Here is a 23,686-nt window from a genome sequence, read left to right as displayed (position 1 = left end):
CATATTTTTCATTATTCAGTCCACGTTATGTTTATATAACGCCGAACTTACTACCCTAGAAGGAACTTATATTATGGAAACATTATTATGATGCTCTTTATCCCTCTCAAAATGAAAAACAGAAAATTATGTTCAATAGATAGAACTTGATTCCATCTTAAAACTTTGGATGTTGTTGATTTTGTTGTTGTTAAGGAACTGCCTAAATTACCCATGTCTCATGTAATGATGTTAGTATATTCAACAAATATGTGATAAGAGCATGCTAATCATTCACTACAAACCAAGGAGACCTGTAATGAGCTCAATTTAGGTTATGAATTAGGTAGTACTTTTGAATATTTTTCGAAAAATAAATTTTTAATAATGATACCACTTTATTATTCAAGGTTCATTTGTTGGAACTATAATATAAAAGCAAAGGTTCAGTCATACATTTCCGTGATTTTATTCGCCAAGAAAAGTGGCACTTTCAAAAAAATGTTTTCGTCAAATGATTGTATCATATGGTTAATATCATTCACGACAATAATCATAATATTTCTTTGGTGAGTACAAAGTTACAAATTCGTCAATTATATGAGATATATAATTTTTATAAGGGATTTATCATCCTTTAAACTTTAATGTGATGTTATGTGAATTACATATTTATTCAATTCTTCATGAGAAGAAGTATCCGAAAGGAATATTATTGATATTCAGGGAGAGTAATTTTGAAAATATGTTGAACGCGACTATGAAAACTCAAATTTTGACTTATGATATTTATTTTTCCTTCGACTTGCTCGATACCAATTTTATCTGCCTTTGTAACTTCAATCAATAATACAAAACTGATCTTATATCATTAGGTGAACAGACGTACGAGTCGAGATTTACATAATATGGAATATTTATCATTAAGAGCCAACAATGTGAACGACACCCCGAATTCCGGTACTCAGTACAAATTAATATAAACCCCAAAGTTCAGTGGTTCAATGCCATTTTTTCTATGTGAGTGAATTTATATTGAATATTTTCGTCAATTCAAGAAAAACGAAACGAAAAACGATAAAAAAAAGTTCAAGACTTGGCAGTTTTTCATACTACTACGTAGTAGTAGAGAAATGAGAATTAAAAGCTTTTATAGTTTTACAACGCACTAGACCTGTTCGGGATTCAAACAAATCAATAAACCTCTGAATCATTAGTTCACCAAAATTTCGAAATTCATGGATTTTCATTGAACTTGGTGCTGTCGGATTATAAACCTTGAATTTTTGAAAATCTGTACTTTTGCAGTCAATATTCAGAAAAAAAATAGCTAGTCGTAAAATGAGTTTTTAAAGAAATATATATTCATGTTGCAATTTGGTTTGTTTGACATTTTGGTGAACAATTCCAAATAATTTTTCAATTTGAATATGAATATTAGTGGGGTTTTATATCAACACCAAACCGTTATTTCCAATACCTCGACACGTGTTTCAATCACCAGTTCAATCCAGTTTAATCTGGTTTTATCTTCCTCTTGAAGATGATCACTTGGGATTGAAACACGTGTCGAAGTATCATAAATAACAAAAAAAAAAAAAAAAACCAATTGATACAGTTTATTGTATGATTTTCACTATAAAGGGTTTAACAAATATCGCGACACGTGTTTAACTATACAATAGGTTTTTGTAAAATCCTTTATAGTGAAAATCATACAATAAACTGTTTTAATTAGTTTTAATATGGGTTTTCATCGAGTATCGGCCAATTCTATTCAGTTATTGAAAATAACGATTTAGTGTTGAGAAAAACTCCAGTAGTATTCATTACGACACCAAAGGTTCCAAACAGTGCATCACAAGTAATTTCAATATGCAAGATGCAAGTAAGACTCACAGAAAAAAACAATTCTACTATTTCTACCAACGATGGGGTTCTCTCAAGAAAATGTTGTAGTACTGTCGTGTTTTCCAATCCACTGGTAATATTTGAATGTTGAAAATAAGCATTTCCCATGGCAGTTACTCCAGCAAATATTATGTCACGTTCTAGTATAGCTGGCAAATGGCCATATTTCAAAATAACTGTGCTTCATCGACTGTTACGGATCAGCCTTCAATACAACCGAACCACCAGAATTGATATCATACTGACCAAAAACTAATAATAGGGATGTTGCTATTCCAGCTTCAACCAGCGTGTATGGACTCACAAGGAAATGAGGTTCAAAAGAGAGTATCAAAAGGTATAGCAATACCACCACTTGAAGAAGAAAGACACACTCTGCATGACACACCAGAGGAACAGTGAGAGCAATGCAAATACCGAAACACTTTTGAAACAATGCACGGAAAATACATACAAGGTGAATAGCAAAATTGTAAAATTTGAAAAGAGAGAAAAAGACAAGTGAGCAGAGTATTTATGATTCAATGAAAGAAAATAGGCAAACATGAATATAATACAATAGGTATACAATAGATGGGCACATAAAATTGAATAGAACTGGCCGGTACTTGAAAAAACTCCATATTAAAACTAATTAATACAGTTCATTGTATGATTTTAAGTGAAAATCATATAATAAACTGAATTGAATAATACTGGAGTTTTTTCCCAACCGTTATTTCAACACCTTAACAGGTGTTTCGATCACCAAGTGATCATCTTCAAGATCAAACAGTTTGATCTTCCTTTGAAAATGATCATTCGGTGATCGAAATACGTGTCGAACAGTTTGATCTTACTCTTGAAGATGATCACTTGGTGATTGAAACTCGTGTCGACGTGTTAAAAAACGGTTTGGTGTTGGGAAATAACTCCAGTAATATTCATTACTACACCAAAGGTCCCGAATGGTGCATCAAAAAATAAACTGTATCAACTGGTATTTTTGGACACATGAAAATTTACCCGTCCTCAACTGCGACGATGATCGATGTCAGATCCTGGTGACTAGTGATAAAAATCTAGGAATTTTCTCATAACTCTATAACTATTTTTCATTCGTTGATAATGAATATGAAATTGTCCTTCAGAGCTCGTTATCATGCTAACATCAGCCCACAGAACATCTACAGAACATCTATGGAACATATTGAAATATTGAACATTGGAAAAATACCAACGTGATGTTTATAACCAACAATATCGATTCTTGTGGTGGAAGGGGAAGTTGAACAAAAAAAATTAACACTACTTGGAATGGTTGTTTGTGTATTCAAACCTTTGTTTTCTACCTGTGAATAGTTTTGTTCACTTCAAGTTAAAGTTTGAGATGCTATTGGCCGTTCCTCATTATCAGGATAACGATGTGAAATAACTGCACCAATACCATAAAATGAACTATCCACAGTTAAAATAACAGGCAGATCTGGAAAGTAGTGAACTAGCACTGGAGAAGATGTCAAAACATTCTTTACTTTTTGAAATGCTCCTTCACATTTCGCACTCCAGTAATATTCTTCATTTTCCTTCAATGAATTATTCGAAGGTTGCCAAAGCAATGAAACATATTTTATTAAATTACTATAAAAATGTACGAACCCTTGAAATGATTTTAGTTGAGTAGTTTATGATTACACTTTTATTCGAGTTCTAGCTTAAGTGACCCCCATTAACCTCTTTTACTCTAACATTTTGAGGCACAGCTACTTCCAAAATTGATTCAAATTTATTACTACATGTATGTAACCCATTCTTATCAATTTTGTATCCCAAATATTTCACCGAATCTATGAAAAAATCAACTTTTGTTAAAGATATTTTTGATGATCTATCTTCGAGTCTTTTTAAAACTTCTTGCTCCCTACTCTGAGCGATTACGCCCTGTTATCAGAATATCATCAAGAAAACATGCTACTCTTTCTATACCAGCTAATGTTTTTTCCATTATTTTCTGAACAATAACCGGAGCGTTCGAAATCCCAAAAGGTAACCTATTATAAACAAATAACCCCTCATGTGTACTTATTGTTAGCAATTCAGATTAAGCATCAAGTTCAACTTGTTGATGAACAATTTATAAGTCAATTTTGTTAAACTACAATCCTCCTTGTAACTTACAAAATAATTCATCAATTCGTGGAAGTGGATACTTGTCAACATGTCAGACTGGATTGAGGGTAATCTTAAAATCACCACATATTCTGATTTCTCCTCCATTCTCAACTACAGGAACGATGGGTGATGCCCAATCGCTGTGTGATATTGGATTCAGTATACCTTCATCCAAATGTCGCTTTAATTCTTATTCAATGCAAAAGGCAAAGGTCAATGCTTGAAAAACTTTGGTTGCGCTCCTTCTTTCAACTCCAAATGTATGATGCTACCGTTATAACAACCTAAAGAAGATGAAAAGACTTTAGGAAATTTTTTCACAAGTACTTTTTTTGTATTTTCATTGTCAACTTTTTCCAAGTACGTTTCATTCATTTTTTTAAACAGAGTTTAAAATGAAAAGGTTCAGATATTTTTGCCATAATTCATTGGAAACTACTGAAACTGAGGCCCCTGTATTCAGTTCAAATAAAAATACCCTGCCATCAAGTAAAACTCCCAAAGAAATTAGATCATATTGTTTCAATAAATCGATGAATGTAACCTTTACTATGTGGTAGGGATCATAATGAAGAAAAGAGAATTGAAACTTTCTATGTTTATTACCACTTTTATTTGTAACTAACGTTACTGCAGTTTCGTCCTATAAGGACATTTTCAAACTTATAAATCAAACTAACAATGATTGGTTACATTAGCCCTCATATAGCACCCCTGTAGGTAATAATAGAGGTACTTGGCTTGATTGAGTACCTGAATTTTGCTTACTAGTTACAATGCGGATATGCTAGTTTGAAAACCAGTGAGTAAACTAAATGGATTTGATCATTCAACAGGTTGCACCCGCAATATTTATGCTTGTGAATTTCCAAGGATTCAAAATAATTGAGTTTGCAACCCTTCCTTGCATAACTTTTCGTATCGTTCAGATTCGGGAACTTGTGGTTGCATGCCAAGGAATGGTATGAAAATGTCGAATCATTTTTTCTCGATCTGAAGGACCTTTCATGATCAGCATATCGTTTTTGGAAATTCTGACCACATTATCCCACATAAACACTATTACAATCCAGACACTTAAGCTTATAAACTCCAGATTTCTCCAACTTGTCCACCTTTTCTTTGACACTGGAAAGGAAATCAGAAAATCTGGCATGTGGTCTGAATGCTACTTCCACATTGTTTTTTCTAAAAAAACCCCGCAATTATCTGTGTTCTTTTTCCAAAATATGTTACCAATTTTTCAATTTCTGGTTGTTTGCCTGAGGGTATATTAATCTGCAAGTGAATTTACGGCTTTGTTTTTGACTAACTTCTGGATAGTATCTGCGTTGAAACCATTATTATGACCTATTTGTGTACTTATAATTTCCCTAGCTAGATTGTTAGCAGACAAAGGCAGTGCAACATTGAATTGTAGGCTGCTAATTTATGAATGTCTGGATGGAAAGAATCGCTTGGGATGGTAATGTCTGTATAGCGAGGTTTTCTGAAATCATTGAACTGAAAGTGGTAAAGAATTTTTCAATTATCTTTGCTTCATATTGTTTTAGTTTTGAGGTTATAGTAAACATTGACTTTAATAACTCACCTACATCGAACTCTAAATCATTTGCATCGTCCTGCAAACAAATATTTCACGTCTACAAATTTTTGAAAAATGACTTTGTTTATCAAAGCTCTGATGATTTTTGTGTTTTGATTCCGTTGACCCATGTGTTGATAAAAAACTTCTTCCCTCACTCGTAGGCTGTTTTTTATCTACGCCTTTTCAACTTGGCAGCTCGCAATTTCTATGACCTTGTCGAAGTCGATTGTGATTTTTTCATAGAAATTTTTTGCATTATCCATGGGTCGTCAAGCCCCATGATGAATTTGTCAGCTAAAACTACATTTAGCTCTGTTCCAAAAGCACACTTTCCAGCTAAACATTTTACTCTCGTTTTAATTTTAATTGCACAATGAAATTTATACCTCGGCACAAAAGCACTGACTGTAGACTTGAAAAGTTTGTCACACAGTTCCACTGACACCACAATTCTGTTTAGATGAGGAGCGAGATTCTGCAAAACTGCAGGAGAGAATTTTTGAATATGTCAGTCATTTTGAAAACTTCAAAATTCCTGTTTGGATTTCATGAGGTTTTCCACTTTGATAAACACCTTTTTATTGTAGTCATGAATCCAAAAAAAACAATGGATCTTTTCCTGAGGGATTTATGTTTGGTGCTTCAACATCGGCTTACCAAATAGAAGGTGCTTGGAATGAAGATGGAAAAGGCGAGAATATATGGGATCATTTCATCCATGAAAATCCAATGAGGATTGTAAATAATGACAATGCCGACGAAGCTTGTGATTCTTATCATAAATATAAGGAGGATGTCTTCCTTGCCGCAAGTCTGGGATTTTCGGCGTACAGGATCTCCATTTCTTGGACTAGGTAATTTCTCCATAATTTGTATGTATCTGGGATTGCTAAAAGTACATGAAAAGGTTGTGAGTTCATTTATTTTGTTGAGTGTATGCTTCTCTACAAAGAATCAACTACAATTAGAAATAATGGTGCGATTTATTTTGATGTTTAAAGCTAAATCGTTGGTGTATATAACTTCGTAGGAATGAAAGTGAAAAATTATGAATTAATAATGTGAACATGTCAACGGTTCATGTTACTCAACTAGTATTACAGTATTATTTTTGCTCACACTTCAGTCTAAAATGAATGTTCTTGTAAAAATGGGTATCATAAAATGAATAATATTTCTCCTGAAAAAATTAATTTCAGAAAATGATAGTGATATCTATTTTGTATATCTGTAAGACCATATCTTCGCAAGTTTATCAATTAGTTGATTTTATAGATTTGAAATCAGTTAAAATATGTGAGGAAGTGAATAATTGAATGAAGATGAAGAAGTAGGATGTTTTTTGGAATACAACGCCAGAACATTGAATGTTCTTAAAACTGTAACAGTTACTATTTAATGAAAATATAATTAAAAAAAAATGTGTGTGAGGAATGAAGACTATGACAAATAAATGGAGGTTCAAGCACAGTATTAAGGATCCCCCACACCGGCGCGAAACATTCGCTGCCGCAGCGGATACGGAACCGCAGCGGAACAAAAGACACGGCGGTATATGCATGTATTCACACTGGGAGATGCGGATTTGGCAATGACCGCGGTAGTGCAGCGTCGTTTCGCTCCAACGCTGCATGTAGAGTTTTTTTCGCTGCCTCTATCGATTCGCCAGTCTGTTTGTCGTGAAAATGGTGTTTTCAACGGAGAAGCTGATCGAAATAGTAAAAAAGTATCCAATTATTTATGATCTTTCGCATGATGAATATAAAAATGTAAGAAAAAAAGACAAAATTTGGTACAGTATAGGGTTGGATTTGGGAGAAACAGGTGAGTTTATTATTACATATATTTTGAGACTTTTTCATCACGTGTTTCAAATTCCAAGGAAACTGCACGTCGTGGATCTTTAAGTAGGTCTTGAAATGCATTCAAACCTGGCTGTGGTGGTTCCAAATCTTCAAAATATCTATCATCACTCTTTTCTGTTCTTAAAAAGTTATGCAAAATGCAAGCTGTATTTACTAATTAAATACCATTTTCTACAGACAACTCAATTGGTCTGTAAAATATTCGCCATTTTTGTGCTAAAATCCCAAATACATTTTCAACAACCCTACGTGCTTTGCATAATCTTGTATTATAATTTTCTTTTTGGATATCTATACGTGACTGTCGATATGGGTAAGGTCTCATCAGGTACAGCTTTAAAGCAAATGAAATGTTGGGTTTTCCAGGTAGTTTAATTGAAGCCAGTCATTACCAAGAGTTTCGTTTTTATTCGTATCAAAGTTAACATCTTACATCGAAGAGTATATGCACACTAATGATTCATCAGAATCGGGGTTATACAGAATTGGTTGCTCATCACTTATTATCTAATTGTTATATATTTGAACTGCAAACAGTTCAATGTACTGAAAAGGTTGCAGTAATACATAATTAGGTCGAGGTGAGTTTAATGAACCTGCAACGTTTCTATACGTAGAATTGTGGAAAAGACAATTGAATATAATACGAATTTGGTAAACTATTTGAAATGTAAAATATGTGACTTAAATCTTTATCACACCTCCCTTGGCAAAATAAAAAGAAAAGTTTTTAAAAAAAAAATTTTCTTTTTCTTCTAATCACTAAAACTAAATCTAATTACAGTATCTAATCTAATTATAGTATCACTCAGTTGTAATACGGTTTCACTCTGTTTTTATGCACTGTCACTTCTTTATTGTCCACTTTAATCACTATATTCGGGTGTTCGTCTCTTATCACTGAATAAGGACCCTTAAAAAGTTCTAGCATTTTATTAGTAACATTATTTTTCACTAAAATTAAATCTCCTACTCTAAACTCATTACTAGGATTACAGTACTCATCATATCTCTCTTTTCTATTTGTTTTACATTTTAACAAATTATTTCTTGCATCGGCACATGCTCGCTGAAGACGGTGTTTCAGTTCTAGAGGATAGTTATCAAAAGTATACAGAGGATCAATATTTTCACCAATGTTAGTGGGAAGTTTCGGTAAATGCCCAAAAACTAGCTCGTAAGGAGAATATTTTGTTTCTGTATGAACCGTTGTATTGTATGAAAAACACCAAAAAGGAAGCCAAGTGCTCCATGCAGACTTAAATTTAGATGTCTGCATTCTTAGGTACGCGCCTAGATGTTTGTGTGAATTTTCTAAGGATCCTATTGTCTGTGGGTGATATGCACACGAATTGAGTTGTTTTATATCAAGTAATTTACACATTTCGGCGAATACTGAATTTATGAATTCGGTACCCTGGTCCGAAAGAATTTGTTTCGGAATTCCGTATCGTAAAACAAAATTATTAACGAATGATTTCGCTACGGTTACTGCTTCTTTATTTGGTAGTGCAAATGCCTCCACAAATTTTGACAAGTCGCATTGTAATGTCAAAATATATTTATTGTTCTCAATGTCTTGTTCGATAGGTCCTACTAAATCTAAGGATATTTTCTCAAACGCGTATGATGCTGTTGTTGTTATATTCAGGGGTTCTATAAATGGTTTAGAGTGTTTGTATCTTTGGCAGTCATCGCAAATTTTTACAAATTTTTCTACGTCATTGTACAGTCCCTTCCAATTGTAATACCTTTTGATGTTGTTATACATTCTATTGATACCTGCGTGACCTCCTGTATGTAGAATGTGAAAATCATTTAAAATTAATTGTCTAGTTGCTGAATCGTTAATGATTTGGCAGTTGTTTATGAATGTAATTTTTGTTTTCGACTTCTTGAAGATTTTTGAAATATATTTAATTATATCTGCAGATAAATTGTTATTTTTATCGATTAATATTTCTGGAATATTTTCTTGTCCGGACAACTTTTGACAGTCTTTCAACATCTCTCGAAGATATAATGCTGAGCAAGAATCTGTCTTATTTAAATATATAATCTGCAAGCTTGCGTCATAAATTAAATAATCGTTCATGAACTTAAATTGTTTTTCTGACTTCCGTAGTGCATTGAATTGTTGTGAGCTCAATATTTTCAATTCAGTTACGTTATAAGGCTTTTTCAAAACTTCGACAATTCCGGGGTGATCAGTCCTAGTTTCATCGTTTACACTCGGGTTATCCAGCAATCTCTTTGTTCGTGAACGTGTTATAACATTCACAGAGGCATCAATTTTTCTGGACATTTCTTTCAAGTTGTCAGATGGTATTTCTACTCGAGAAAGAGCGTCTGCAACGTTTGAATTGCCCTTAACGTACTGTACTACATAGTCATATTCATCTAAAACAAGTCGAAATTTCGTCAGTCTACTAGACGGTTGATTTGAGCCGTACAAAAATATAAGAGGCCTATGATCGGTCTGTATTACAAATTTTCTTCCATACAAATATGGTCTGTAATGTTTCACTGACCAAACTATAGCTAAAAGCTCTAGTTCAATAATGCTATAATTTCTTTCTGCTTTATTTAATGTTCTACTGGCATATGCAATTGGTTTATTGTCTCCGTTACAGAGTACTCCTGAAATTGCTATTTTTGAGGCATCAGTTTTCAGTATGAAAGTGTTTTCAGCTGAAAAATCTGGGTATTGTAAAACTGGAGGTGATGTTAATCTTGATTTCAAATTTTCAAATGCTTCTTGACATTCATCAGTCCAGATAAATTTTTCACCTTTTCTAGAAAGTTTGTTCAGAGGTGATGTTATATGAGCAAAATTTGGAATAAACGACCTGTAATAATTAGCAAAAGCTACAAATCGTTTCGTTTCCTGTGCGTCTTTGGGTACTGGATATTGTTGTAATGCCAGAATTTTTGACGGGTCGGGAGATACTCCTGACGCTGAAATTTTATGACCTAAATAAATGATTTCTTTTCTGAAAAATTGACATTTACTTGGGTTGAGTTTTAAATTTACCTTTCGCAACCTGTGTAAAACTTTCGTTAAATTTTTGTTGTGATCCATTAAACTATTTCCCAGAATAATAATATCGTCTAAGTAAACAAAACAACATTCAAAATTTAAACCTGTCATAGCCATAGTTAAAGCCCTTGAGAATACACTGGGACTTACTTTCGCACCCATTGGCAATCTGGTCATTTGATATTGCCCTGTATTCGTGGTGAAAGCTGTATACTCTCTAGAAGCTGGGTCGAGTTCAATTTGGTAATATCCTTGTGCTAAGTCAAGATGGGAAAAATAAATTGCACCGGAAAGTGAATCTAAAATCTCATTAATATTAGCAATAGGAAATTTTTCGTCTTTAAGACATTTATTTAGTAATCTATAATCAATAACAACTCTCCACTTGCGTTCCCCATTTTCGTCCGATTTTTTGGGTACTATTAGTAGTGGTGACGACCATGGAGATCTAGCAGGTTCTATTATTTTATCGTTTAACATTTTTTCAATCTGTTTCTCAATTTCCAGTTTTTGTGATTGAGGTAGTCTGTATGGTTTTGTGTACACGGGGTTTGTGTTTTCGTTGAGTTTAATTGAATGTTTATAAATGTTAGTTACTGAAAGTATATCATTGGGTAAATGGAAAACGTCCGCGAATTTCGCACAGATATGGTCGAGTGCTCGTTTTTCCTCTCCATTTAGTCCGTCTTTACAAATTGATTTTAAGACTTCTTCCACTCGTTGAACGGATGAAACATTCATGTCGTTGTAAGAAATAATTTCGAACAATTTGGCGTCAGCAATTTTCGGTGAAAAATTCTTAATTTCTACTGGTTCTTCTCGCGTGTTCAGAATTTTTACTGGAATTTCATTTCCGTCTACCGGTTTTGAAATAGATCCGGCAACAAAGACACCACTGGCTATTTCTTGTGGAAATACTATGCATTCAAAATTTTTGTTTATCTTGAAGTACTTGATTATTTCACAGCGCGGGGGAATACTAGTATTTTTATTGAAGTTGGACTCTATTGGAATTGTAAATTTATTCCCATAAACTGTGAAAGAAAACTCAAAATTTTCATAATCTATGATTGCTGAGTATTTTTTGAAAAAATCTGCACCTAAAATCCCTTGTATGTTATTGTCAAATGATTCTATTATAAAGAATTTATGTGTGAACTCATTTTTGCCGGCTTGTAAAGGTAAGTATAATGACCCTAGCGTATTTGTTGACCCTGAAATTCCGTCGATTTTTATTGTGTCTGAATAATCTATTGTAGACAAGTGTCTGTTTACATGTTTGTGGAAAAGTGCGCTAATCGATGCACCTGAGTCGAGAAGTAAATGAATTTCCTGATTATTGTAATTGAATCTGACATAGTTTAAATCGTGTATATCAAAGTTAGCATAATTTTTCAGACTATTGGCCTCGAAAAAATGTTTGCTCTTGTGAGCTGTTTTGATTTGATTCCTCGTTTTCTACACTATTTACTAAAAACATATTTTGTCTTCTGTTGTCTCTTCTAATATTTTGATTTTGTTGGGGACGATAATTTGGTGAGTTTTGAGAGAAACGATTTCTATTCATAGGGTTGTTTTGTCTGTTAACACTATTGAATCTCCCTCGAAAATTGTTGTTTGGGATGTACCTTGTATTGTTATGTCTGTTCGAACTGTTTTGATACCTGTTCCCGTTTTGTCCTCTATATCTATTGTTAAAATTTTTGAAATGATGATTTTGTTTATTTCGAATGTGAAACATAGTCGGTGGTTGATGGTTGTCTTGTGTGAATTCGTCTTTTGCTCCATTAATTGCGTCTGTCAGTGTGTTGTAATTCCGAGCTTTTATAATAGTTCTAAGTTCTGTATTTTGTATACCTTTTGCGAAAACGTCAATTGCTAGTTTTTCATTCTCTTTCCTGAAAATTTCAATAGAATCTGTGTTGTCACCTGCCTGAGCTAATATAAGATCTGACATTAGTGTTTCTATTGATCTTCCATATTCATCGATACTTGAGTTACCTTGTTTTATATTTTGTAATTTAGCCGAAAGTGTTGGAGCTGATTGCTTTGGCAAAAAGTTAGTTTTTAAATCTTTTAATAAATTTGCGCCGGTGGTATAATTGTTTTTCATTCGGATTTTATCTCTGTGAGATATGCAAGCTTTAAGAACATAATTTATTAAAGATTGTTTGCCTAACGTGTCTAACGTAGGTTCATATAATTCAATTCCCTCTATTAACTGATACACGCCTTCAGTTGTGCCATTTAATTTTGGCAGTAAGTTAGCTGCTGTTTTGAAATCAAATTTGTCTCCACTCATGATTATCTCTGTAATCAAACCTGTATCTATATTAGTGCTAATATCTATTTTCCTAACTGAACTGATCCTATCATCCAAAATATTTTTTACTCTAGTAGATACTTTCTCTAATCTATGTAAATATAATTCTACTTGAGCAATTTCATCCTTAGTTGGCCCGCTATTATTAAACTTATGAACTAATTCATTAATAAGTGAATTAATATTTTCTAACCTCTTATACCGTCTCTGCGTAGCTGCTTCACTTCGTTTTTCGTAAGAATCTTTGCGAAGATTTTCTTCAAATTTCATCAATTGTTCTTCAGCTCCTGTGAACTCCTTCAGAATATCCCTGCTGCTCATGAGCCCTGGATACTAGCGTATTCTAATATTCTCTTTTTCAGTTGGAATTAATACCTTCTCGAGACCTTCGAAGTTCGCTTAACGCGATTTGTCGTTCCATTGATTTTTTTCATACCATCTCGCATTTTCCTCCATATAAAATAAATAATAACAATTGCGATGAATATTAAAATTGGAATTATCATTCCGTCAGTGTGTGTAAATTCGGTGGAACTGGATTGATTTGCATTATTTGATCCCGTGCCAGTAGCTTGTATCTGCAGTCTTTCTTCGTTTGTAACTTTTGATCCACACATTTTTAACTATTTGGTTTTTTCTCTTCACACTTGTTGGACTGGACTGGAAGGATCGCCATGAAATGTTGGGTTTTCCAGGTAGTTTAATTGAAGCCAGTCATTACCAAGAGTTTCGTTTTTATTCGTATCAAAGTTAACATCTTACATCGAAGAGTATATGCACACTAATGATTCATCAGAATCGGGGTTATACAGAATTGGTTGCTCATCACTTATTATCTAATTGTTATATATTTGAACTGCAAACAGTTCAATGTACTGAAAAGGTTGCAGTAATACATAATTAGGTCGAGGTGAGTTTAATGAACCTGCAACGTTTCTATACGTAGAATTGTGGAAAAGACAATTGAATATAATACGAATTTGGTAAACTATTTGAAATGTAAAATATGTGACTTAAATCTTTATCACACAAATGCTTCGTCTCCGATTAGAACGTAAGGACATGGAAGATCTTGTCCAGCGAGTGGTTCAGCGTTCGGGGCATTCATAAGTCCTACTTCAAATCTTTGATCCATATTGGAAGCTTCAAAAATTCCCCCATCACTATTTTTTCCATATCCCCCAATGTCAATACACGTAAATTTATAGTCAACATCTACAATGGCCATAAGGACAATTGAAAATTTATGTAGGTAACAAAAATAATTCGATCCAGATTTCTGTGGACATTTTATCGTAACATGTTTTCCGTCTATACTACCAATGCAGTTTGGAAAATTCTATATCTGTTCAAATTTTTTTGCAGATTCTTTTCACATTTCAGTGGATGGTTCTAGTAAATGAATTTATCCCATTCTTTCGCAAATTGCTTGACATATTTCTCGAACAATAACACCAACAGTTGAAAATCCTATCCTGTAGCTATGGCCAATAGTGTAGTAACTGTCGCCAGTTGAAAAAACCTAAAAGAGAATATTAGTGCTATTTTTCTGCCATGTATCACATTATCGCTTATCTACTCACTATCTAGATATAGGTATTTCATGATTTTTTTTCCTTCAATTTTAACGTGAAATTCAAAAAGTTGTGGATGCGAATGTATTTTATACCTCATCTTTTTATTTCAAAGTCAAAGTACTAAACAAAAGCTATATAAATGGCAAAGGGCGAAGCAGATGGAGTTTCTTCATTCTTATATGACTTTTGCAAACACCGTTACTAACATACATGTTACAAGTGAAAAAATTACTGACGCTGAATCTGTGCCTGCTAGTACTCAGATTTATGAGAGATCAGAGTCACCTGTTACTAGCAAAACTCCCCGAGATGAGCTAGAGATCCAAGACGGTATGATTCATCCAGACACGGAAGAAATTTCATTGCCTAGTGATAATTCAACATTATCTAAAGAGAACTCTCGAAGCTCCAATCCAAAGAAAAGATCGAGTGAAACCACCAAGTCTCCTTCTGCTACTGACACAGTTCTTTCCCACCCAAAGAAAAAACATTCTTCAGGGAAAGAAAAAGAAGCTGATGCTACTGATTTGATTTTTTCAGGATATGCAACAACAGTCAAAACGTTTTCACCACAAATGCAAATAGAAGCAAAATTAAGATTTGCTCGATTGATCGCAGATTTAGAATTACAACATGAGTAAGAAAAAGCAGGTGGCTTTTTGGTTCTCCATCCAAATACTAGATGTTCTTCCCAAGTTAGTAATATGTCCACACCGCTACTTTCCCCTACGACTCCTGGTGACGCTAATAACTCTACATTCATTCAATTTCAAGATACTTCTTCTGGAACTACTGACTACTATGCTAATGCTGGCAACAAAGAGGTCACATTCGCAACGGCTTACAATTCGTCATGTCTTCCAGATTTTCAATCAGGACAAGCAAATGAATTAACGTAGTTTTTAAATCAGAGTGACAGGGAATCATCACTTACTAATTATTTCACTAATTATGCTCCAAATATTTCAGTAGAAAAATAAGGAAAATTTATTCTATTGAAGCACTTATGTTGGCAGTATGTAATGTTATTTCTTACCTTAGAGTAATTGGTAAGCAGGTATGGCTTCACGATAGTTGGTATCGGCCTTTCGTATGTGTTCTTCAACAAAGTTGAAATAAAAAAGTGCCAGTAATATTATTATTACCATAAATATGTTCAAGTACCCACTACCTACCCTCTTCTTCATCGGAATCAGACGAAGACATTGCAATATGTTAACGATAAATATTTTCAAAAAATAATTTTAAGTGGAATGTATAAATAATCACGGAAGATCCAAGACTGCGGCGGCAAAAATACTGCCTCGTTGTTGTGGGCAAACATGTTCCGCTGCCGCGACGCCAGAAAATTTCCCGCAGCGGAAAATTCGCGTCCGCTGCGGCAGCGAATGTTTCGCGCCGGTGTGGGGGATCCTTAAAGATAGTATCTTTATAATATGGTTCAAGTCATGCACACGTATGATCTCCTAAAATGATAGGTTCCTTGAAATTTCAAATTAGACATTGCTTTTACATCCATCCCCATTAGGTTAACATAATCAGATTGATATTCATTACTTGTTTCTCTGATGATGTGAAACAAAAAAAATATTTTGTCACAGAGTTGTATGTGTTAAGGGGTGCATAATGAAAATAAAAAAAACGAAAGGAATATCGAAGGTTGATGTAGAGGGTGGTAGAGGAGAAAATTCCACAATGAAGTGTTACTCAAAAAATTCAATTCAATTTTCTAATTCTGAAAACGTTGAAATATCTATATATCCAACATTTCTTGAAAATATATCCGTTATTTACAGAATTCTTCCTTCAGGATATATGGGCAGCATCAACGAAGTTGGCCTCAAGTATTACGAGGATTTAATTGATGAAATAGTGAAACACAATATGAAAGCAGTAGTAACGCTTCATCATTTTGATTTACCCCAACGACTACAAAAAGATTTTGGCGGGTGGACCAACCCAAAACTTATTGATATATTCGTTGATTACTCCCGAATAGTCATTGAAAGACTAGAAAAAGTTGACTACTGGATTACGGTGAATGAGCCAAGAATAATTTGTAACTATGGCTATGGTAATGGGAAGAGTGCGCCTGGTTTGGAATATCAAGAGTTCGAATGTACCAAGGTTATTATCATGTCTCATGCTGCCGTTTATCGCATGTATAAAAATGAGTTTCCTAATAGAAAAGGTAAGATATTTTTGGAATAAAAAAATTTGCACTTTTTATGAAATTGCATGGTAACGCGATGATACTGCTTCGGAAAAGTAACGGATGAATTGAATTTGAAAAAAAATGTATACCCTGTTGATTCCAAAATATGTTCAAACAGGTGGTATCCTCAAAGGATACCACCTGTTTGAACATACCAGAAAGGTTGTCAAAATCAGTATATGCTCAGCGAGGATATTTATCAAAATATATTCAAATGAAAATATTCTGAAAGCAGTAAAATTCATGTTAATTTTTTCAAATAACTCCTTGGAAAATAATTAAATCAAATCAAATGTTAAATTACTTTTGCTATTAATGGCAAGAAAATACCCCAATCTATTGAAAAAGGCGTGTTGAACTGTTTCTACGTCTGGGGTGATAGAACGGATTTCTTGAATAATCTTTTTCTTTGATGTTTCGATATTTACAGTTTTATGACAATGACTTCCACTTTGTGAATTGACCTGAAGAGAATTATCCAAAATAATTGTGTCTGGTAATTTTTCTGGCCATTTAATAGACGAGTAGACTAGGTGGATTCGGTCATTCAGTAGGTTACATCCGCAATGCTCATGCTTATGAATTTCCAAGGGTTCCAAATTATTGAATTTCCAACCCTTGTCTGCATAGTGCATAGATTCGGGAACTTTTGTGTTCGTCATACCGCCACATTGTCCCACATAATAGTATATTACGTACCGAGTGGGATAAGGAGCCAATTACCCACGAGAAAAAAATCGTAAGCAGGAGGCGTTAGCTGAATGCGATAATATTCGCGAGAAGACGTAATTGGTCTTATCATTGAGGTGCGTACTATACTTTTTCAACGACTGACCATAGAAAGGAATAGTAAAATATATTTGTTTGAGATTATGGCTATGGATAATAAACTCATTGACTACTCTGTCAGTCAGAAATCAATTAAATGATTAAAAATTTAGTGGCAATATTTCCTATATATTATTTTATTAGGGTTCATTTTTGTAATAATCATGTACATTTATAGTTACTAATATATATGATTTATATAAAAATAGATCCAGCAGTGGAATTGGAACTCAGGTTATAGGAAAAATACATGCAACATACTCACGCGTTACCGCTGAGCTAATACTCTGGCGATTACCGATTTGATGTTTGATTGAGATATGGGTAGTGAATATAAATGATATCAGTTTTGTAAGTGAATAAATCAATTTGAAGAGTTTTAAGTTAAATAATTATTTCAAATACGAGTGCGGATAAGTATTCTTTGGTCGGTAAAATATTTTCAAATTCATTTACTTGGCTGTTATAGTTCATAAAATTATCGGATGTGGGATTTGCTTTAAAGGCGTCTGGCAAATGCAATACGATTGGCTGTTGGCTGGTGAGGTTGAATAATTCAGTTTTAACCTTTATGTTGGGTTTTACTATTTCAGAAATTGTTGCAAAAAGTTTTTAAGTGTCGTATTTTGATGCGTAGATTACGAATCCGAAAGAAAAAAGCTGCGCTCTCCCTCATTTACAAAGTTACGGCCCTTCAAAGTTCACAAAAGGGCGACTTTTCAGCTTTCTTTTTCACAAAATAAACTATTTAAAAACACAAGCATTTATTCACTACGTCACCTTTACACCTTATTCCTTCTTCTTTGATACTTTTCACTTCAATAATCAACATGTTTCCAATAAAAATATTCAAAAATGCACGGAGCTGCTTTTTGGTTACATAACTCTGTATTTTACGTTTTTAAGGTTGATGGCATGGTTGGAATGACTGATGCAGTCAATATTCCTAAAGTAATTCAACTGTTTTTCACCTTCATTCTTTAGATCGTAAATTGGTTTTGGATGGTGTATTACGAAATTGAAATAGTAGGCGGCGACAAATACCAACCGCTGAAATGACTATAAGAAATATAAAATGCTGTTTTATATTTCTTATAGTTTTGATATGCTAATTCCTTTTTCTTTATATGGGTGATACCGTCGGCGTCGAAACATGGGGGATATTTACGTGTTTTCAATGTTCTCAGTGGAACTGTTTGGTCAGTTCTAAGAAATTAATTTGTTTCTCCATCTCCCTTTCAAGTGTGAACAATGTGGCCGAAATTTCTCGAAACTGTATGCTCAACACGAAACGGTTCTTTAGACTAGGTAAAAATGATTCGACCTTTTCGAACCATTCCTTGAAATGCAACCACAAATTCCCAAATCTAAACGAAACGAAAATTTTTCACTATGCGGACATGGGTTGGAAACTCAATCATTTGGAATCCTATGGAATTCATAAAAATAAGTATTGTCGACCTGATTTACTCGCCGGTTTTCAGATTAATGTCACAGGTAAACAAAAATAGGTTCAAGTGGTATGAGGAAGTTTTATTTCTCATTTTTCATGATTATCTTCTACCACGTAGTAATGGCTACATCCATTAATTCATTGTATTGAATCACAATCATCCGCATTTATTATAATATACGGGATTTACTGAAGCGCGGCAGATTAATATAATGTACCCGGTTAAGTACCTCCACCAAATATGAGCCCCATATATAAGGCCGCTCGTGAAGGATAAAGGATCAGATTAGTAAAAAAAATTGATCATCAGAAATTCTCGAGCGCATCAGATTAAGGTAGGGCGAGTTAATTACATGCTAAAAAGTATATATTCCAGTAATCTGACAATTTGAGAGTGACGTAAAGAAAGGGGAGGGCAGCAAAGTAGTAAAAAAATAACGTCATTTCGACATTCTCGAGCGTAGCTATTTTTTTATTTTGAAGGAAATAATTCGAGGATAACGAAAAATATATAATCTGATGATTTCCGCAAGCCGAAATAACAAAAATTTGTTGATAAAGTTTAATGCGTGCAGCTGTGTCATACCTATATTTCCCTCTCCGAGTTTCTATTCCTCTTCCACTTTTTCTCTATCTATTACTCTCTCACTCCGTCCCCACTCTGAATTCTTTTGTCATGACGCCATCACAGCTGATCACAGAGACTCGTTCGTGATGAAGATGATGATTAATTATTCAATTGATTATAAAAAAATTAATTTTTTTGAGCATTTTTTAAAAGTTATTTTCTTATAAATACAAGTATTCTACTTAAAAAACATACACTCATTTATTTGCATGCTATTTCCTGAGCTTTTCAATTATTTAAGTTCAATGATTTGAAAAAAATTTTAAAAAATTTTTTTTTTGTCAGATGAGGCGAATCCCTCTAGATAATCGATATAAGACAGCACTTCTAAAACATAAAGATGAACCATATATATCTTTTGATATTTTAAAATGACGATTTTTTTTGCACATTATAATAATGGCCGCGAGTTTGCGTTAAATCGAAATCGTCAGATTATTGAATGAGAGCTTTTTTTTGTTGCACTTAACTTAGAAAATCTGACGCGCTCGATTAAATTTTTTTCTTTTCACTTTTAACCCTTACATACAACCACCCGCATCATGCAAACGATCAGATTAACATACGAATATTATTAAAAATACGTGGGACATTGATGCCATCAATATCTGATGCGATCGAGTATGTCCGCATGCAACAGTATTTTTTACATATTTAAAAATCTATAGCCGCTTCCCCCACCGATGAAAAGGTATAGGTATATTATATAACATTTTTTTCTTCTTATCATTCAAGCTTTGCAACCTAATATGTCTCTAATGACGGTCGAGTAAATCCCCATTTTGCCCAATATCCCCATTATTATCAGTAGTTATCCAACATCACACATCGCTATCTATTGCAAACCGGCATAGATTTTATGCCAGGCTGAATGCTTTGTTTTTTGTGCTTTGTTTACAACCAGTTGCCTTGCAGGTAAAGCTGCTGAGAAATAGGCCTCCTTTTGGAACCTCGTTTGTTTTTGATATTCGTGTTTTCGGTTGATTCTACAGACGACATTTTCGTAAGAAAATATGTTATCGCGAGACAGTTAGCATTACTGATGATATATTTGACGAGTCGAAACAGCGCTGTCTGGTATTGAATCTCAAGTACTTAATTTTTGGGCTATAATTTCGACTGAAATTTCATTCTGAAACGAGCAATTGACATATTCGATTTTCAACAGCAAAAATGGCAATAACTTTGGATTGCGAATGGTTTGAACCAAAAACTAGAAGTTCGAAGGATATTGCAGCTGCTGAAAGAATTCTGGAATTTCAGGTGGGTATTATTTTTTTCACATCTTATTACAAGAATTAATAATATAAGCTGTAAATCGAATATATAAAACTGAATTGCTATTCGTGGGTCTCGCTAAAACTCGAGAACGGCTGGATCGATTTGGTTAATTTTGATTGGGAATTATTTGTGGAAGTCCAGGAAAGGTTAAAAAGGTGAGAAAATATGAATAAAGGAAAATAATAATAATAAAAGAACTCACGAACGGTTGGACCAATTTTTATGATTTTTGTGTTTTTGGATTTGTCTTCATCGAAAATAGATAATAAGTATCGAAATATTATAGTTTATCAATAAAAATAATAATAATAATGATAAAGGAACTCAAAGACGGCTGGACTAATTTTGATGTTTTTTGTCTTTCTGGATTTGTATTCGTCGGAAATAGAATAGTGAGTATTGAAAAATGGTATTCCATCAATGAAAATTGTAAGAATGATGAAGATAATGATGATAAAAGAATACAAGAACATCTGGATCAATTTTTATGATTTTTGTCTTTTTGGATTTGTCTCTATCGAGAATAGAATGATGAGCATTGAGAAATTATATTTCATCAATGAAAATAATAATGATACTAACAATAATAAAACAGCTCAAGAACAGCTGGTCCAATTTTTATGATTTTTGTCTTTTTGGATTTGTCTTCTTCGGGAATAGGATAATAATAAGAAAAGCAGAGATGGCCATTAACACCTATGACCTGTGGTGAGTTGCGTCACCACTTACCCGAATAACTGGTGCAAAACCGAATCGGCAGCCCAGGCGTACCCGGGAAGTAGAACACTACTCTCCCTCCTGTGCCAGCCGTGGGTCCACAGAGTTAACCACCCGGTAGACCCTAAACTTGATTCCTGGTAATCGAGGAAGGGGCCCCAACAATCGACCCACTCGGAGGGGTCAGAGACAAGTTAGTGGGGCCCATAATTGATTCGCCTACCGATGACAACCCTGGCAATGACAAAGGACACTTTGAGTGGATGCATGAGATAAGAGTTAGCCTTATGCATTGCTACGAGAGTAGTGATGATACATGGCGAGAATGTATGCTCTGTGGTGGGAAACACATTCGGAGCATGTAGCCTTTTCCGTCCAAAATCTTAGGAATTACGTATCCTATCTTTGGCGGCAAGGTTATATAGCTCTTTCTCTGTCTACTACAAAGTGGTAGAAGTGACAGTTCTACCACCCATTGGCACGGCTGAAGAGGAGACTCGCATAATGCTACCAATGAAGTAAATCAGAACACGCAGGGCGCTCAACAGAATTAGGCTCCTGAATCCACAAGAACTTGCTTGTTTGGATGCGAAGGTTCATAGTGTTCTCACAGAAGAGGCTGACATCTGGCAAATCAACACCACCGTGTATAGCGTCGTCCAATCGCTTTCCGAATCTAAAGGATGAAATCCCGGCCTTGCCATTCGATAGATTGAATGGCGTGTACACAAGGTGGAAGCAAAGATCACTCGGCGAGACAACACGCGTCTCGTATCCAATGTGATTACAGGGCGGCCAACAGGCCTTTCACGGGCGCAGTGCAGCGAACAGCCGCCAAACTACGATGTATCCATCACACTTCAAGGCAAGGCGTTCTGCTGACCACCAAACAGCACTGCCTTGATAGGATATGAATGCTAGTGGCTACTAAGAATTCACTAGTGAGGCGAGCGAGAAGTATCGCGGAAAAACTTAGGTTCCGCGAGAAGCCTTCTCGCTTATGTCAAGAGCCTCCACGTGATGTGGATAATCCGATAACCGCTGATCAGATAGAAGGATATCTATGAGCATCCGCAGCCGCACAACTCCAGCCCTAGCGCAGTTCGAAGCTTCCAACAGAGAGCTTCGACAGCCTGAGCTCAATGAACTGCGCAACCCTATAACCCCGGATGACGTTCGAAGAGCCCTTGTGGGTCTGGCCAGAGTGTTTAACTCATGATTGGACGAAGAGCAGTCGATTCTGGATTGGTTTCTCAAGATGCAGACCGTTCTTATCCCCAAAAGTGAAGATTTGTCGATTCCTAAGAAATACAGACCGATAACATGCTTAAATTCGTGTTATGAGTTGTTTACAAGCATCTTATACACACGAATACTCACCGAAGTTGACCGAGTGTTCGAACAGAGAGGATTAAAGAGAGGAACCGCTGAATGTGAAGAAAACCTGCTTATCGTTAGATGTATAACGCAGGACTCGATACAATATAAGCGTAACCCCTCTATGGCCTGGCTCGATTACCACAAGGCATGTGATACAACATCGCATGAATTCATCTTGCATTTGCTCAGATGCCTTGCGGTACCCGATAAAATAGTGAGTTATATTGAACAACTGATACCGTACTGGCGAACTCGCTTCACCATAACATCTGGTCAAGCGAGTCCGAACAGGGTGGGTCACTTTCAGAAGGGGTGTATTTCAGGGCGATTCCCTCAGTCCCCGTCGTCTCTTCTGCATCTCACTATTGCCATTATTCGTTGCGCTAAGAAATACTCGAGGGTATAACTGTGGCACTCCCGGAAACTAGAAGGCACAAGGTCACCCATTTATTTTATATAGATGATTTCAAACTTTATGCCTCTGAAGAGAAGGATCTCCATCAATCCTTGAGGGTGATGGAAGAGTACACGCATGCTATCGGTATGAAATGCGGTATAGACAAATGTGCAAAGGTCCATCTCGAAAGAGGATGATGCGGGGACTTCAGAGAGGATATGCAGTTCGTAGATGGAAGCATCCTACACCATTTGGGAGAGACGGATACATACTTTGGGGTGGAACAACGCCACTCACAAAAGGTAAGAGCAGCAAGTATCAGCACAAACTTCGATAGATCTGGTTATCGGAAT

General features: G+C 34.8%; 1 protein-coding gene across 6 annotated transcripts in view; it reads left to right on the top strand.

The window, feature by feature from the left end:
- Positions 1-406: 406 nt before the first annotated feature.
- Positions 407-23,686, top strand: part of LOC111508336 (myrosinase 1-like) — a 40,973-nt gene continuing 17,693 nt past the window's right edge. The window contains exons 1-5 of one of the 6 annotated variants that reach the window (XM_074184357.1): positions 458-548; positions 2,170-2,347; positions 6,217-6,483; positions 16,231-16,625; positions 20,727-20,821. In XM_074184357.1, the coding sequence (XP_074040458.1) occupies positions 6,260-6,483; positions 16,231-16,625; positions 20,727-20,821 (714 nt within the window). In that variant the 5' untranslated portion in view covers positions 458-548; positions 2,170-2,347; positions 6,217-6,259. Of the gene's footprint in view, positions 549-2,169; positions 2,348-6,216; positions 6,484-7,189; positions 7,454-16,230; positions 16,626-20,726; positions 20,822-23,686 lie in introns of those variants that run through there. The other 5 variants (XM_074184356.1, XM_074184361.1, XM_074184359.1 and 2 more) reach the window with 5 other exon arrangements.

The sequence above is a fragment of the Leptinotarsa decemlineata genome, unplaced genomic scaffold (assembly GCF_025532065.1).
Source record: "Leptinotarsa decemlineata unplaced genomic scaffold, Ldec_3_MD MMD2_tig00026354_RagTag_RagTag, whole genome shotgun sequence".
In the NCBI taxonomy this organism is placed as follows: Eukaryota; Metazoa; Arthropoda; class Insecta; order Coleoptera; family Chrysomelidae; genus Leptinotarsa; species Leptinotarsa decemlineata.
Note: the sequence above shows the minus strand (reverse complement) of the source record. Positions and strands in the feature narration are given on the sequence as shown.